This window comes from Protopterus annectens, chromosome 16.part0 (assembly GCF_019279795.1).
Source record: "Protopterus annectens isolate FY-2018-M chromosome 16.part0, PAN1.0, whole genome shotgun sequence".
Classification (NCBI taxonomy): Eukaryota; Metazoa; Chordata; order Ceratodontiformes; family Protopteridae; genus Protopterus; species Protopterus annectens.
In genome coordinates, this window is record NC_056750.1 from 71,624,929 (window position 1) to 71,641,934 (window position 17,006).

Here is a 17,006-nt window from a genome sequence, read left to right on the forward strand (position 1 = left end):
GCTACATTATCTGCCATTCTGCCAGATTTAAGGTTCTGAGTTGACTGTGCAGAATCTGATTGTTTTGTTGAGTCAGAAGATGAGGAATTTGAGGTAAAGGCCAAGCTGGGACCTGAGACAAGCTCTTTAGGATTGGGTACCAGTGCTGGCGTGGTCAGTCTGGGGCAGGCGTGGTCAGTCTGGGGCAATCAGGATCATTTTGGCCTTTCTTGTCTGACTTTTAGGAGCACCTTGGTAAGAAGAGGCATTGGTGGGAAGACATAGACTGTCAGAGCTTTCCAGCTGAATGACAGAGCATCCACTTTCCATGCTTGAGGGTGATAAGTTCTTGTGCAGACTTTCAGTAGTTGGCAACTGTGAGGGGAGGCAAAAAGATCTATGTCTGGGCGTCCCCATTTCCTTGTTACCATGCTGAACACCTGTGGATTTAGTTTCCATTCGTGAGGGTCCATTAGATTCCTGCTTAGTTCGTCTGCCAGTGTATTTTTTGTTCCTGGCAGGAATTGTGCCTGCAGATGTACCTGATAGGTTAGTGCTGTGTTCCACAAGGTCATGGCTTGCCTGCATAGGGGGTAGGAATGTGTGCCCCCATGCTTATGTACCACATAACTGTGGTATTGTCCATCTTTATTAGTAGTTGTCCTGGATGTAATAGGTCCTTGCTGTCAGGGCATTCTGTACTGCTAGCATCTCTTTCTGATTGATGTGAAGATGCACTTGTTCCTTGGGCCATTTCCCTGCCATATGTGCCCCCCCCCCAGGTGTAATCCGATGCATCTGTTGTTATTGTCTACCTGGCTGTGGGTAAGGTGAAAGGCTGTCCCTTGTTGTGGTGACAGGCCTGGGACCACCATCGAAACTCCTGTTGTAGGCAAGGAATTATAGTTATGATTGTCTCCAGGCTGTGACAATGTTGAGTCCAAACACTTTTTAGGTACCATTGTAGTTTCCTCATATGCAGTCTTGCATATGGAATTAGTAGAATACAGGACGCCATGAAGCCCAGGGCCTGCAGAACTTTTCTTGCAGGGAGCTGGGTCTTTGTTGCCATCAGTTGAAAGTATTGAGTCAGTTGCCTTTGTTTGTCTGGCATGAGATAAGCCATCTGGGCAGCTGTATTTAAGCTTGCATCCAGAAATATTATCTCTTGAGAGGGCAATAGTTTTGATTTCTTTTCGTTTACTGTGTACCCTAGGCAAATTAGTAATCCTTTTACAAACACCAGATGCTTTAGTAGAATGTCCTTACTCTCTGCTTGAATAAGGAAGTCGTCCAAGTAGGGATATATTTGAATTCCTTTTTGTCTGCAAAATGCAATTACTGGTGCCAAGCATTTGTGAAGACCCTGGGTGCAGTGGATAAGCCAAAGGGCAGTGCAGAGAATTGGTAATGAATTGAGCCTGCTATTAATCTGAGGTATCTTCTGCAAGTTTGTCTGATTGGGACATGCAGGTATGCCTCCTTGAGGTCCAAAGTAACTAGCCAAGCCTTCTTGCCCAGCATGGGTAGAAGCTGCTGTAGTGTTAACATTTTGAATTTTGGAACATCCAGGAAAGTATTTAGGATTGACAGGTCCAGTATTGGTCTCCAGGTATTGTCCTTTCTGGGTACTAAGAAAAGTCTTGAGTAAAATCCTTGCCCCTGTTCTTGCTGTGGTACTCTTTGAATAACTCCCGTGTCCATGAGAGCAGCAATTTGTTTTTGCGCCTCTGCCCATTGGTTCTGTGGCAGGTCTGGCATACCTCTTGATTTTGGAAGCGTGTGAAAGTGGAACCTGTAACCTTGAGAAACAATATTTAGTACCCATTTGTCCTGGGTGATTATGTGCCAATTTTTTGAGAAAAGTGCTAGCTTTCCCCCTGGGGGTGCTGCCAAAAGTTAAGTGCTTGGCATCTGTAGAGGGAAGTCATTGGGACTGTTTCCTATAAGGTTGTGATTTGTCTTCCCCTCCTTTGGGGGCTGAAGCACCCCATTGTTTAGGTCTGTAGGAGCCTTGGGGCTGAGATCTGCCTCTTGGGCGCCTGTATCTGCCTCTTTGTGGCCTGTCTGACACTGGAAAGGACCAATTTTTTGAAGGCCAGTTTCTGCTAAACCTGGGTGGTTGAACCTGTAAGAAATCCTTTACTGTCTGCATTGATTTTGCTTTATCCTCCATTTTCTTTAACACCTCTTCTGCCTTAACACCAAACAAAGTATCATGCTGTAGTGGAGCATCCAATAATTTAACTTTAATATGGTCAAGTAAACTTTGTTCTTTCAACCAAGCATGCCTTCGAATAACAGAGCCTGTAACTGCGGCTCTACAAGAAGCCTCTAATGAATCAAAACCACATTGTAAAGTATGCTTTCCCACTTGTTCAGCTGCATGCAATAAATCCTACATTTCCTTACTGTCAGGACTTTCTGAGATTGAAACCATTTTCTGCTTTAACAATGACATGAGATACTGTTGATATTCAAGCATGTGAAACTGACAATTTAAAGCCCTTACAGCTAAAGTAGCAGAAGTGTAAACTTTTTTCCCCCCATCTGTCCAGAGCTCTGGAATCTCTATCCGAGGGGACAGGATTTTTAGCAGTGGAAGCCTTAACCCCTTTAGGACCCTGAGAAATTGTTTCTGGATCTGCAGCAGGGTTTTTGTAAAAAAATTTATGAGAGTCAGGGACCCTGTAGTACCTGTCAGGCTTGACTGGTGCAGGGGGTAAAGAATCAGGAGTCAGACTGGATTTAGAAAAAACATCATCAACAATGTCAAGCATAGGGGGAATAGCCAGGGGCCTGTGCTGGGGCAATAAAAGAAAGTCTCTGAGCCTTTTCTTGGATTCTGAATAATCCTGGCTCTCCCAATGGAAATGCTCCCTCATGGTGTGCAGGGTTTCCCCAAAAGAATAATCCTCAGGCGGAGAGGCTGAAGGTATAGACTCTTCTGCATCAGAGTCCTCATAGGGAGGGAGAGAGTATGCCTGGTCAGAAGAAGAATCACAGGAAATAGAAACCTGGTCAGAGGAATCATAATCAGTGTCTTGCCTGGGCCTTTTGTCAGGAGGGGGATGGGAACCCCTGATTAAAGTAATTAGGTCTTCGGCCATTTTAAGCATCTGTTTCTTAGGCATGGATGACTGTTCAGTAGAATGCTGTACTTGTTTCTTTGTCTTTAATGGCGTTTTTAACTTTGCCTTGACTGCTGTAGTGGGCTTAATTGTAAGCTGTGAAGGTCTGAAAACACCCTCAGAAGCCAATGCCTGCTCAGCGGCTCCGGACCCATCTGAGGGAATAGTTTCTGTAGGCCCAATACCTTGGGTTTCCACAGGCCTCGGTGTCTCCACGTGGCTCTCGGTTAGGGCTTGTGGCTCTGAGGTAGCGGGTGTCAGGGGCTGCGAAAGCGCCTCACTGAGAACCGGCGACTGGCCTAGAAAAGGCTTCGTCGTCGGTTTTGGACCTCGGATGCCTGTCCTTTTCTTTGCCTTTGCGATTTTTATAAATTCCGGTCGACGGTTGTTCCGACGGCATTATGTAATTAAACCTTTGGCCAAAATAATGTAAAGCAAAATCAAACCGACATTTAATAGCGCGTTTGTTGCATCTAGCACAAAACCGACAACTAGTAACGTCGTGGTCAGGGCCTAGGCAAGGAATACAGTAAGAGTGAAAGTCCTTATGAGGCATTTGCTTCCCACAAGAAATACAATTATTAACTTTTACTGACATCGGTCTGGAGCAAGAAAAAGTTTCCCCAACGGGGTACTTAGCTTTATTGAAGACTTCGGTTCTGAAACTCAATTCCGAAAATCTCAGGAGTTGGCCGACCGGCACTTGCGAACTGCTTTTGCTTCGGGCACCATGTGGCAAGAAAGACTGAAGAAAATGGCATCGGTTGCATCTTTTATACCCCTGGCGCACTGACGTCAGGGAAGAGGTGACAGCAACCAACGCCGGACCAAGACTTTGGAACTTGGGCCGACTGCGGGTAGCCTGCCGGCGGATAACCCAAGTGCAATGACTGCAACAGTGAATACACGATGAACATCCCTTTTTGTTAAATGCTGACACTCTGGGGGGAAATGCTCTTTGATGGGCAAATTTAACCATGCAGAAGGCATGGCTGACAAAAAGTTAAACAGAAAACAAAAAATGGAGATTTGTGAGTAAAGACTAAATTTTACTGAATCAAGCTAGAGTTATAGGGCCATTATGTGGTCAAAAATAGCAGAGTCTCCTTGATGAGGCCAATACAAAGTGCAATAAGAGTGTCCCTTGTTTAAACCAATATGTGACTTAGCAAATCCACCAAAAAGAAATAGCATGCACCAGGTATGAAATGTTCACACATCTCCAAAGGCACTATAAATGTAAAAGTAATCAAAACAGAAAATAATCACAAAAATACCTCCCTAATGTGTTACCTGTCATCATATGAGGCGATGGTCTTCCCTTGAACAGTCCTTGATGGTGTGAAGGATAGCAGACCAAGCTCTGTCAGCTGCTGTAGTAGTTCTTGTTCTGCAAGGGTGCCAAAAAAAAAAAAAGATTCAAACACACAGATACTGCAATAGACATACTAACATGTCCACACATATATCACAAGATGAAGACTTCCACAATGGCAGCGCACAATACAAAAATATGCAGGAAAGAAGCTCGAGAGTGTTATCAGAATGTTACTCCATCCTGGTTACAAACACACAGATACTGCAATAGACATACTAACATGTCCACACATATATCACAAGATGAAGACTTCCACAATGGCAGCGCACAATACAAAAATATGCAGGAAAGAAGCTCGAGAGTGTTATCAGAATGTTACTCCATCCTGGTTACAAACACACAGATACTGCAATAGACATACTAACATGTCCACACACATATCACAAGATGAAGACTTCCACAATGGCAGTGCACAATACAAAAATATGCAGGAAAGAAGCTCGAGAGTGTTATCAGAATGTTACTCCATCCTGGTTACAAACACACAGATACTGCAATAGACATACTAACATGTCCACACATATATCACAAGATGAAGACTTCCACAATGGCAGCGCACAATACAAAAATATGCAGGAAAGAAGCTTGAGAGTGTTATCAGAATGTTACTCCATCCTGGTTACAAACACACAGATACTGCAATAGACATACTAACATGTCCACACATATATCACAAGATGAAGACTTCCACAATGGCAGCGCACAATACAAAAATATGCAGGAAAGAAGCTCGAGAGTGTTATCAGAATGTTACTCCATCCTGGTTACAAACACACAGATACTGCAATAGACATACTAACATGTCCACACATATATCACAAGATGAAGACTTCCACAATGGCAGCACAATACAAAAATATGCAGGAAAGAAGCTCGAGAGTGTTATCAGAATGTTACTCCATCCTGGTTACAAACACACCGATACTGCAATAGACATACTAACATGTCCACACATATATCACAAGATGAAGACTTCCACAATGGCAGCGCACAATACAAAAATATGCAGGAAAGAAGCTTGAGAGTGTTATCAGAATGTTACTCCATCCTGGTTACAAACACACAGATACTGCAATAGACATACTAACATGTCCACACATATATCACAAGATGAAGACTTCCACAATGGCAGCACAATACAAAAATATGCAGGAAAGAAGCTTGAGAGTGTTATCAGAATGTTACTCCATCCTGGTTACAAACACACAGATACTGCAATAGACATACTAACATGTCCACACATATATCACAAGATGAAGACTTCCACAATGGCAGCGCACAATACAAAAATATGCAGGAAAGAAGCTTGAGAGTGTTATCAGAATGTTACTCCATCCTGGTTACAAACACACAGATACTGCAATAGACATACTAACATGTCCACACATATATCACAAGATGAAGACTTCCACAATGGCAGCACAATACAAAAATATGCAGGAAAGAAGCTTGAGAGTGTTATCAGAATGTTACTCCATCCTGGTTACAAACACACAGATACTGCAATAGACATACTAACATGTCCACACATATATCACAAGATGAAGACTTCCACAATGGCAGCGCACAATACAAAAATATGCAGGAAAGAAGCTTGAGAGTGTTATCAGAATGTTACTCCATCCTGGTTACAAACACACAGATACTGCAATAGACATACTAACATGTCCACACATATATCACAAGATGAAGACTTCCACAATGGCAGCGCACAATACAAAAATATGCAGGAAAGAAGCTCGAGAGTGTTATCAGAATGTTACTCCATCCTGGTTACAAACACACAGATACTGCAATAGACATACTAACATGTCCACACATATATCACAAGATGAAGACTTCCACAATGGCAGCACAATACAAAAATATGCAGGAAAGAAGCTCGAGAGTGTTATCAGAATGTTACTCCATCCTGGTTACAAACACACAGATACTGCAATAGACATACTAACATGTCCACACATATATCACAAGATGAAGACTTCCACAATGGCAGCGCACAATACAAAAATATGCAGGAAAGAAGCTCGAGAGTGTTATCAGAATGTTACTCCATCCTGGTTACAAACACACAGATACTGCAATAGACATACTAACATGTCCACACATATATCACAAGATGAAGACTTCCACAATGGCAGCGCACAATACAAAAATATGCAGGAAAGAAGCTCGAGAGTGTTATCAGAATGTTACTCCATCCTGGTTACAAACACACAGATACTGCAATAGACATACTAACATGTCCACACATATATCACAAGATGAAGACTTCCACAATGGCAGCGCACAATACAAAAATATGCAGGAAAGAAGCTTGAGAGTGTTATCAGAATGTTACTCCATCCTGGTTACAAACACACAGATACTGCAATAGACATACTAACATGTCCACACATATATCACAAGATGAAGACTTCCACAATGGCAGCGCAGAATACAAAAATATGCAGGAAAGAAGCTTGAGAGTGTTATCAGAATGTTACTCCATCCTGGTTACAAACACACAGATACTGCAATAGACATACTAACATGTCCACACATATATCACAAGATGAAGACTTCCACAATGGCAGCGCACAATACAAAAATATGCAGGAAAGAAGCTCGAGAGTGTTATCAGAATGTTACTCCATCCTGGTTACAAACACACAGATACTGCAATAGACATACTAACATGTCCACACATATATCACAAGATGAAGACTTCCACAATGGCAGCGCACAATACAAAAATATGCAGGAAAGAAGCTTGAGAGTGTTATCAGAATGTTACTCCATCCTGGTTACAAACACACAGATACTGCAATAGACATACTAACATGTCCACACATATATCACAAGATGAAGACTTCCACAATGGCAGCGCACAATACAAAAATATGCAGGAAAGAAGCTTGAGAGTGTTATCAGAATGTTACTCCATCCTGGTTACAAACACACAGATACTGCAATAGACATACTAACATGTCCACACATATATCACAAGATGAAGACTTCCACAATGGCAGCGCACAATACAAAAATATGCAGGAAAGAAGCTCGAGAGTGTTATCAGAATGTTACTCCATCCTGGTTACAAACACACAGATACTGCAATAGACATACTAACATGTCCACACATATATCACAAGATGAAGACTTCCACAATGGCAGCGCACAATACAAAAATATGCAGGAAAGAAGCTCGAGAGTGTTATCAGAATGTTACTCCATCCTGGTTACAAACACACAGATACTGCAATAGACATACTAACATGTCCACACATATATCACAAGATGAAGACTTCCACAATGGCAGCGCACAATACAAAAATATGCAGGAAAGAAGCTCGAGAGTGTTATCAGAATGTTACTCCATCCTGGTTACAAACACAACACATGGACATTCACTCAACTAATAATGCGGTAGCATGGTCTGTATCTGTGACACCAGTGATCCAGTTTGGGGCTCAGACTAAGGTTCACACAGGCTTGGCTGGGGAGAAAGGGCTGGGGATGCAATGGGCACTCATTCATCTTATGGATGGAGAAAGAGGGTCTTTTAACATAATATTGACCTTTGCTGGAGACTGCATCCCTTCACTCAGTAGGTGAGTCTGTGTGTGGTTTACTAGCATTTTAGCAATCGCTACAATGGTCGAACACCTGGACTTGCCCCCCACACACACACACACTTCTGGACCTGTGTTAGCATGAGTTCCTGTGCATGCACAGGTCAGGAAATTCATTGTTCGACATTGTTTGACAAGCAGTCCTCCTCATTCTTGTCTTGTGACTTTTGGTTATTTGGTGATTCAACAATGCAGTGATAGCTAAAATGATAGTAAACCCGTGTATGCTACATAACTGTTGGGCACACTTTTGCTTTTTTCTTTAGAATGGCATTTTGTATGCCCCAAATATACAGTGTTGGAATACTTGTGCAACATGACAACAGTCATGCCCCTCTCAACATCTTAGAGCAAGAAATCTGGACAAAGCCATAAACAAAAGTGGAACAAAAGCCCAAAATTTGGGACAATTTTTAAATATTGCTCTTACAAACTTTGAAAGTTGATAGAAAAAGAAGTTATGTGCCTACCATAACCTTCCATGTGAGTTTTCCATCTCTCCTTCTCCGACTCGGCCATTTACTAAAGCTCGAGGTCTTCAGCTAGCTCATAGCTCACTCCCTATCCCATGATGCTGTAGGGCATTCCCCTGATCTTGTTTGCTGATAGAAAATTACTAGCATGTAATCAAATACACCTGCATAGAGAAAAACAGGACTTATCGTAAGCTGATAAGCTAAGAGGAAAAAAAAAAAAAAGGTCAAAGACCATGAAGTGCCAAGTTGTGACCACTCGTTCCTCCAGAAGCTAAGGAAGGGTGTAGGAGAATGGGAAGTAAGAATGAAGGAGAGATGGACAACTCACATAGAATGTTATGGTAGGTACATAACTTCTTTATGTGATGTTGTCCTATCTCTCCTTCCTTCTTACTGATGAGACAGCGTCCCTATTACATCTTTCTTGGATGGCTCATGAAAGTATATTCTCCAGCACAGTGGACCCAAAGGAGGCCCTGTCCCTAGAGGCCAAATCTGCTTTGTAATGAGTGATAAAGGTATGAGGTCTTGCCCAGGTAGCTACTGCACAGATGGTATCTATTGGTAGTTTAGCACTAAATGCAGAGGAGGTAGAAACAGCTCTGGCAGAATGAGCTTTTACCTTGTTTGCTAACTGCTTATTTACTTCATTATAACTGAACAAAGTGCAGTCTGAAAGCCACTTTGATAGAGTAGTTTTTGCTACAGGCAAGCCTTTTTTGCAATCTGAAAAGGATATAAACAGTTGGTCAGTTTTCCTAAATTCTTTTGCCCTGTGTAGATAGAAACGCAACTATCTGTGCACATCAATTTGGTGAAGCATATTCTATGGACTGGTTCAAATTAGAATCTGAACATACTTTTGGTAGAAAAGTTAGGTTTGTTCGGAGTGACACCCTGCCATTGTGGAACAACAAATAAGGTGGTTTTATAAATAAGGCTTGTAATTCTGAAAATCTCCTGGCTAAAGTAATTGCCACCAGGAAAATGGTCTTCCATGTTAAGAACTTTATATCACATAAATCTAGCAGCTCAAATGGAGGAAGGATTAATCTCAACAGTCCCAGGATTCAGGTTCCATAGAGGAAAGCAGAGGCCTGATAGGTGGTCTTAAAAGATTAGTACCTCTCAGAAAGGCCTTAAACAGCCAATGGGACATAATATTTGGCCCTTCATTTCCGAAATGAAAATGTGAGATTGCTGCTAGTTGTACTCGAATAGTAGCTGCAGTTGCCCCCTTCATTAAACAGTTTCATTAAGAACTCTAGGATGACAGATATTGGTGCTGAGTATGGATCAATGTGATTCTGTAGTGCCCAGATTGAAAATCTTTTCCATTTGCTGAGGTATAATCTTCTGGTAGATGACTTGTGAGAAGAAATCAGGATGTTCTGTGCTGCAGATGAAAGGTTTTGTAGTCTGGCTATGTTTGGAAATGGAGCAGCCATGCTATCAGTTTGAGGGTAAGAAGGGATGGATGAAGAGTTCTTGATGAATAGATCAAGAGATCTGGAACTGGGTCCAGAATCCAAGGCTCTTCCTGAAGATGAGGCCGTAGGAAGGGGAACCAAATGTGACGAGGCCAGTAAGGGGCCATTAGAATTAAGGTCCTTCCCAAAGCACTGGCTTTCTGAAGAACTTTGGGTATCAATGGGAAAGGTGGGAAGGCATAGAGGAGGCCCAGCGGCCAATCGTGTATAAGTGCGTCCCTTGGGGATTCCCCCGGAGGGGGAATTAGGGCAAAGTAGTTGTTGCATTTTGTGTTCATGGTCGGGGCAAAGAGGTCACAGCAAGGCTGGCTCCATTTCTGGAAAATCATTTCCACTACTTCTTGTTTCAGCGACCACTTGTGAGGCATTAGAATTGCTCTGCTGAGGTTGTCTGCTATCACGTTGGATCTCCCCAGGATGTACGTTACTATCAGAAAGCATTGGGAGGACGCTGCTCACTGCCATACTCTCAGGGTCTCTCGACAAAGTGGGTAAGATTTGGTTCCACCTTGTTTGTTTACATACCAAACCTTGAATCTAGCACAAAACCGACAACTAGCAACGTCGTGGTCTGGGCCTAGGCAAGGAATACAATAAGAATGAAAATCCTTATCAGGTATTTGCTTCCCACAAGAAATACAATTGTTAACTTTTACTGACATCGGTCTGGAGCAAGAAAAAGTTTCTCCAATGGGGTACTTAGCTTTATTGAAGACTTTGGATCTGAAATTCAAATTCGAAAATCTCAGGAATCGGCCAACCGGCACTTGCAAACTGCTTTTGCTTCGGGCACCACGCAGCAAGAAAGACTGAAGAAAATGGCGTCGGCTGCATCTTTTATACCCCTGGCGCACTGACGTCAGGGAAGAGGCAACAGCAACCGACGCCGGACCTAGAATTTGGAATTCAGGCCGATTGCGGGTAGCCTGCCAGCAGGATAACCCAAGTGTAATGACTGCAACAGTGAAACACGATGAACATCCACTGACATGTTGTCTGTCTGGACTGCAATAGTTCCCAGTGGAAGACGGTGATGAAATGACTGCAAAGCCAGACTCTCATCTCCAGGACATTAATATGCAAATGGGCCTCGTAATCCTGCCACATGCCTTGGGCTGTCATTCTCTGATAATGCCTCCCCACCCTATCTGGGAGGCATCTGTGGCTAGTGTGGCTAGGGGGATGGAAGAATGAAAGGACGACCTAAGATCACTTGGATCTGACTGCACCTACGTTGGTGGCTGCAGTCAGATCACTTGGATCTGACTGCAGCCACCAACGTAGGTCCCGCCTGTAAGATTCTGTTATTATCTGGTGCGACATCGGAAGCTGCTGCATGGACTATTGGGTGAACAGGAACCACTGTAAGATTCTCATGTGCATTTGTACTAGGGGGGACCATAGTGATTGCTGCCATCATAGTACCTAGTACCTTGAGAATTGTCTTAACCTGAACCTTTGTTTTTGAGAGGAGGTTTTGAATCTGTGCTCGCAAGGTTTGCATCCTGTCTGGAGGAAGTTTTACCATCACTGAAAGTGTGTCCAACTCTGCGGCTATAAAAGACGATATGTTGAGATGGCAATAAGGCAGATTTTTCGCAGTTTATTGAAATTTCCAATTGAGTATAGGCATTAAAAGTGGTGTCTCTTGCTTGTAAAAGTAGATGCTTGGTGGTGGAGGTTAGGAGCCAGTCGTCTAGATATGGAAATACCCGGAATCCTGAATGCCTCAGGTGAGCCGTAGCCACTGCCATGCATTTGGTAAACATCCTGGGGGCTGTAGTAAGACCAAAGGGCAGGGCTTGGAATTGATAATGACTGGCTCCCAGCTGAAAGCGCAGTTAACCCCTGGATGGCCTGTCCATTTTTATGTGGTAGTACGCATCCTGCATCCTGGAGGTCTATGGAGCACATCCAACAGTCTTTCCCCAAGAAAGGAAGTATCGATTGCAGTATGACCATCTGGAACTTTGACTTTTTTACAGATTTGTTTAACCTGCTGAGATCCAGTATGGGTCTCCAGTCCCCTTTCTTTGGTACTAAAAAGAACCTTGTGAAGTTCTGGATCCTATTTGGTCTGCGGAGACAGGTTGGATGACTCTTTTTTTCTAGCAACTTTTGAATTTCTATGGTTGCTTGGTTCCTGTGTCTGGGTGGAGCATCTGGAAGTCTTTTCATTAGCGGAGGTGGGAAGAAAAAGGGTATAGAGTAACCTCTGGATATGATCCTTTGTACCCACTTGTCTTTTGTTATAGCCAGGCATCTGGGTACAAATATAAGCAACCCCCGACTGTCTCCAGAGGGGGACAGATGGGCCTCCTTTCAGGAAGGCAGAATGGGCTTACTGAAGAAAGATTCTTGGTCGTCCTGATTTTGCGGACCCCGCCTCACCGCATGGTCGGCGTCTTCCATTATTCCCTCCCCCTCTGCCCCTGGAGGAGGGTTCATCACGTGTGTCTTAAAAGGTTCTCTGGGATTTTCGAAACCACATTTTTCCACCCCTTTGGCCCTTGGGATAGGGTCTAAAAGGAGTGGAAAAACAGACTCCTACAGCAGAGAGAGTCTTTCCTTTCTGTTCACACCTGGTCAGTGTTTTATTGACTTTAGGCCCGAAAAGTGACAAACCATCAAATTAATGAAGGATGACTTGAAGGGTTCCGCAAATGAACACAAGCGCATCCAGGAATGCCTCCTAAGGGTAATTCCTGAACCCGCTGACCTACTTGCTCCATCGGCTGCATAGGAAATAAGCCTCATGTTCGGGGGATGGGCAGATGTGGATGTTTCAGATAACTCCTTCTTGGTGGCTGCCGCCACCACCATAGCATCTACGGGAACACCTGTGGTTAAAAATGTTTTGTTTCTGGGGATGTTATAAATCTGTTTGGTCTCCTAGGGACAAGTTCCACTGTGTCCGGAGACTCCCACTCCTTTCAAGAAACTAGTTCTATTAGCTCACCACAAGATGGAGACACCCAAGTGGCAGAAGGTCGAGACCCAAAAGCTTTCAGGTAAACGGACTCCTTGTTAGAAGGGGTAATGGACTTCCAGCCACCTCTCTGTTTGAGGACTTCTAAGATGTCTGCAAAGGAGACATTTTCAGAGGTCGACCCTTCTGATTCATCAAGGTCCGTATCTGATGTGACTGACTCTTCTGGGGAGTCCAAATGTTTCCTCTTACAAAGTCACTTTCGGGGTGCCTCTTTTGATGGGGCTTCCGGAGAGATTACCGAGGAGAGAGGTTTGCCCTCTGGGGTTTCCTGAGGTTTCAAGTCTCTGCGCTGTGGGATGGGTTGTGCAGAAATAGACACTGGTGCCTTAGGGGGAGGAATAGTGAGATCCGACAAAGAGGATGCCGGTGGGGGACAAGGCTCTCTTCATAGCTACAAAAGCCCCCCTCCCATGATCCGAGGAAACCTCCGGCTCCAAGGAGCCAGCAAATACCCTCGGAACTACAGGAGAAGGCTCCATGGCCGAGGTAGGAGCCGAGCTCATCCGAACTGAGGCTCTGACACGCAAGCTCAGAACCGATAAAAATTCGGTCCGACTGGAGAGTGTTAGCTCCTAGACTCCTCAGATGGCACCGAGGTAGCCAGAGCAGTCAGAGCCAAAGATGCCACTGCAGGTCTTGGTTCCACCAGGTCTTTCTCCATCGGCTCCACACTTTCTGGCTCCTAAATCACAATTTGGGTGGGAGGAGGCAATGAAGTCAAGGGGATTGGTCTGGTCGGCGCCAAAGCCGATTGGCTCGGCTCCGACAAAAATTTTAGCCAGCATCGGTATCCTCAACAGTTTCTGCACCAGATGGTCCATATCATAGTCTGACAGACTCCTGGAAGAACAAGAGGATGGAGCTGAAGATGCCACAGACTGGAGAATTGGTGACCTAAGCACAGGAGAAACCAGCAATAAGACTGGTGAGGGGCTCCTGACTTGTAACACCACCAGTTCTGATACAGATGGGGACGAGGTGGAAGGTCTGACAAGTTCAGCAGGCTCCAACGCTTTAAAGACTTTTCTGGATGGCTCTGAGCCATCAGAAGATGCAGGTGATGGTCTTTTCGAGCCTTTGCCTGATTTCTGTGAAAGAGACATTGATCCTTTTGAAGGGCTTTGACCCTGTTCCAGTGCTTCAGAAAAAGAAGACTTAAGAAGGCTCTTAAGAATGAACTTATTCTTTCATTCATGAAGGACTCTGGAACTGATAGAATGACATACTGAGCAAGACTCTTGTAAGTGCAGGGCACCCAAACAAAAGACACACTCAGTGTGACTGTCCGTAATGGACATCTTCTGTAAACACTTGGAGCATCCTTTAAATCCCGAAATTCTGGATTCTTTAGGCTGCTTTGACATTTTTAAATTTAGCCAAGTCTAAAACCAAAAACACACATCACAGGAAGAAACTAGTCCTCTAATTTAAACGGGCTAAACAGCTCTTCCAAAAAAAAAAAAAAAAAACAGGGAGCTAAAAGAGATATAAATCCACAGTGATTGATTAGAAATTTACCACACTACTTATGGGTTCACCACACAAACATAAGCCTAAACCACAGGCTGATAATGTAAAACCTTAAAGTAGTTTAGTTTTTTTTTTTTCCACTAAACTACAAACAAATGGCATATTCTACTCAATAAAGGGATAGAGGACTTAAGGACCAACACTCTTGGCCAAAAGGTAACTAACACTATTTTATTACAGAAAATAAGCGTTTTAGATGCTTAGAGGAAGGAAACTACTACAACTATTAAAACTATACCAAACATGCGAACTAAAACAACAATTAAGCTAAAACTGAAGAAAATAGATGTTATGTTCTTACCATAACGTTCCATGTTAGTTGTCTTCTTCTCGCCTTCTTCTTGCTGGATGGGTTCGGAGCCGACCTCGGCTCCGACTCGGCCACTCTAAAAGCTCGAGAGTTGGTTCCACCGGCTCGAGGCTCCCCTTATATCCCACAATGCTAGGCGAGAGTTACCTCAGATCTCGTTTGTAAGCTAACCCCAGCTTATAATAGTAACAGAATAACTCTAAACAGAGTCCACCTCTAACAACAGGAAGAAAGAAGGGTGGCCTACATCCTGATCCAGGAAATATGCACAACAGCATATGCCTAAGAAAGAGGTGGTAGAAAGAGAGGTCACAATCACAACTCCTCTAGGTCTGTCCAGGCCAGGGGGAAGGAGGGTGGGATGCAAGAAGAAGGCGAGAAGAAGACAACTAACATGGAACGTTATGGTAAGAACATAACTTCTATATGTTAAGTTGTCTATCTCGCCTTCATTCTTGCTGGATGGGACCGTCCCTAGCACCTTGTCCCGGTGGCCTAACGGAACAGACTCCTGAGAACAGTGGAACCAAAGTTAGCTCTATGCCTAGAAGCTAAATCCAACTTATAATGAGAAATGAAAGTGTGAGGAGTAGCCCAAGTAGCCGCTGCACAAATGGTGTCAATAGGCAGTCTGTCTTGGAAGGCTAAAGAAGTAGCCAAAGCTCTGGTGGAATGGGCCTTAGGTTTATTAGGCAGTTTTGGTGTCTAATTTCATATACAAGGGAAATCAAAGATGTTAGCCATCTGGATAATGATACCTTTGAAACTGAAAGTCCCTTTCTGCTTTCCGCATAGGAGACAAACAGCTGATCAGATTTTCTGAATTGTTTTGTTCTATCCAAGTAGTACCTCAATTGACGGTGAACATCCAGGCAGTGTAATTTTTGTTCAGACCTATTGGAATATTCTGGAAAAAGACAGGGAGGTCAATGCTTTGATTTAGATTTGACGTCGAGACCACCTTAGGCAAAAAGGACGGGTTAGTTCGTAAGGATACTCTGTCCTTATGAAACAATAGATAAGGAGGTCGACAGCTGAGTGCTTGAAGCTCTGAAACTCTCCTAGCTGAAGTAATAGCTACCAGAAAAAGAGTCTTCCATGATAGCAATTTTAAAGAACAGGAGACTGCAGGTTCGAAAGGGGAAGAATCAAAGAAGCAAGAACTAAATTTAGGTCCCAAGGAGAAGGAGGATTTCTTATAGGAGGTCTGAGAAGAAAAACTCCTTTCAAAAAGGCTTTGCAAAGCTTGTGGGACATTAAGGCAGATTCAGAAATACCCACATGAAAGTTAGAAATAGCTGCCAATTGAACTTTAAGAGTAGAGGAGATGAACCTGCATGGAAGAGTTCAGCTAGAAATTCAAGGACTATTTGGATGGAAGCAGTGAAAGGATCTATGTCCCTTCCTTGAGCCCAATATGTGAAGCGTTTCCACTTACTCAAATAAATCTTCCGAGTGGAAGATTTATGGAAGCTATCAAGATATCTCGAACGGAGTGAGATAATTGAGGAAGCCTGGCTGAGGTTGGAACTGGAGGAACCAAGCAGTGAGGTTCAGAGAGGGGAGGGAGCGATGAAACTGACCCGACTGATGGATCAAAAGATCTGGAACTAGGTCCAGATGCCACGGTCGCTCAATAGAAATTGATGTAGAAAGGGGAACCACACCTGTCGACGCGAGTAAGGAGCAATGAGGATCAATGAGGCCTTCGGAGCGATAGCTTTCTGTATCACTTGAGAGTTTAGTGGGAAGGAGGAAATGCATACAGAAGTCCCGGGGCCAAACTTGGACTAGAGCGTCTCTGCTGGGTTGGCCTGGTAAAGGGAATAGAGTGAAATATTCTCTGCACTTGCTGTTTTGGGGAGTAGCAAAAGATCGCAGCAAGGCTGACCCCACTTGAGAAAATTTCTCTCACAACAGAGTCTTTCAGAGACCACTCGTGAGGCATGAGGATAGCTCTGCTCAACTTGTCCGCAATTTGATTGGACTTCCGGGATGTGCGTTGCTATCAGAAACCGCTGAGAAGAAATCGCCCATTGCCACAATCTGAGTGCTTCTCGACACGGGGTATGACCTGGTTCCGCCTTGTTTGTTGATGTACCACAC

The 17,006-nt window shown here is 43.7% G+C and overlaps 1 protein-coding gene across 1 annotated transcript in view; it reads right to left on the reverse strand.

Annotated features, from left to right (window-relative positions):
- Positions 1–17,006, reverse strand: part of LOC122790395 (protein KHNYN-like) — a 712,085-nt gene that overhangs the window by 168,670 nt on the left and 526,409 nt on the right. The window contains exon 4 of the mRNA XM_044057915.1: positions 4,404–4,500. Within this exon, the coding sequence (XP_043913850.1) occupies positions 4,404–4,500 (97 nt within the window). The remainder of the gene's footprint in view (positions 1–4,403; positions 4,501–17,006) is intronic.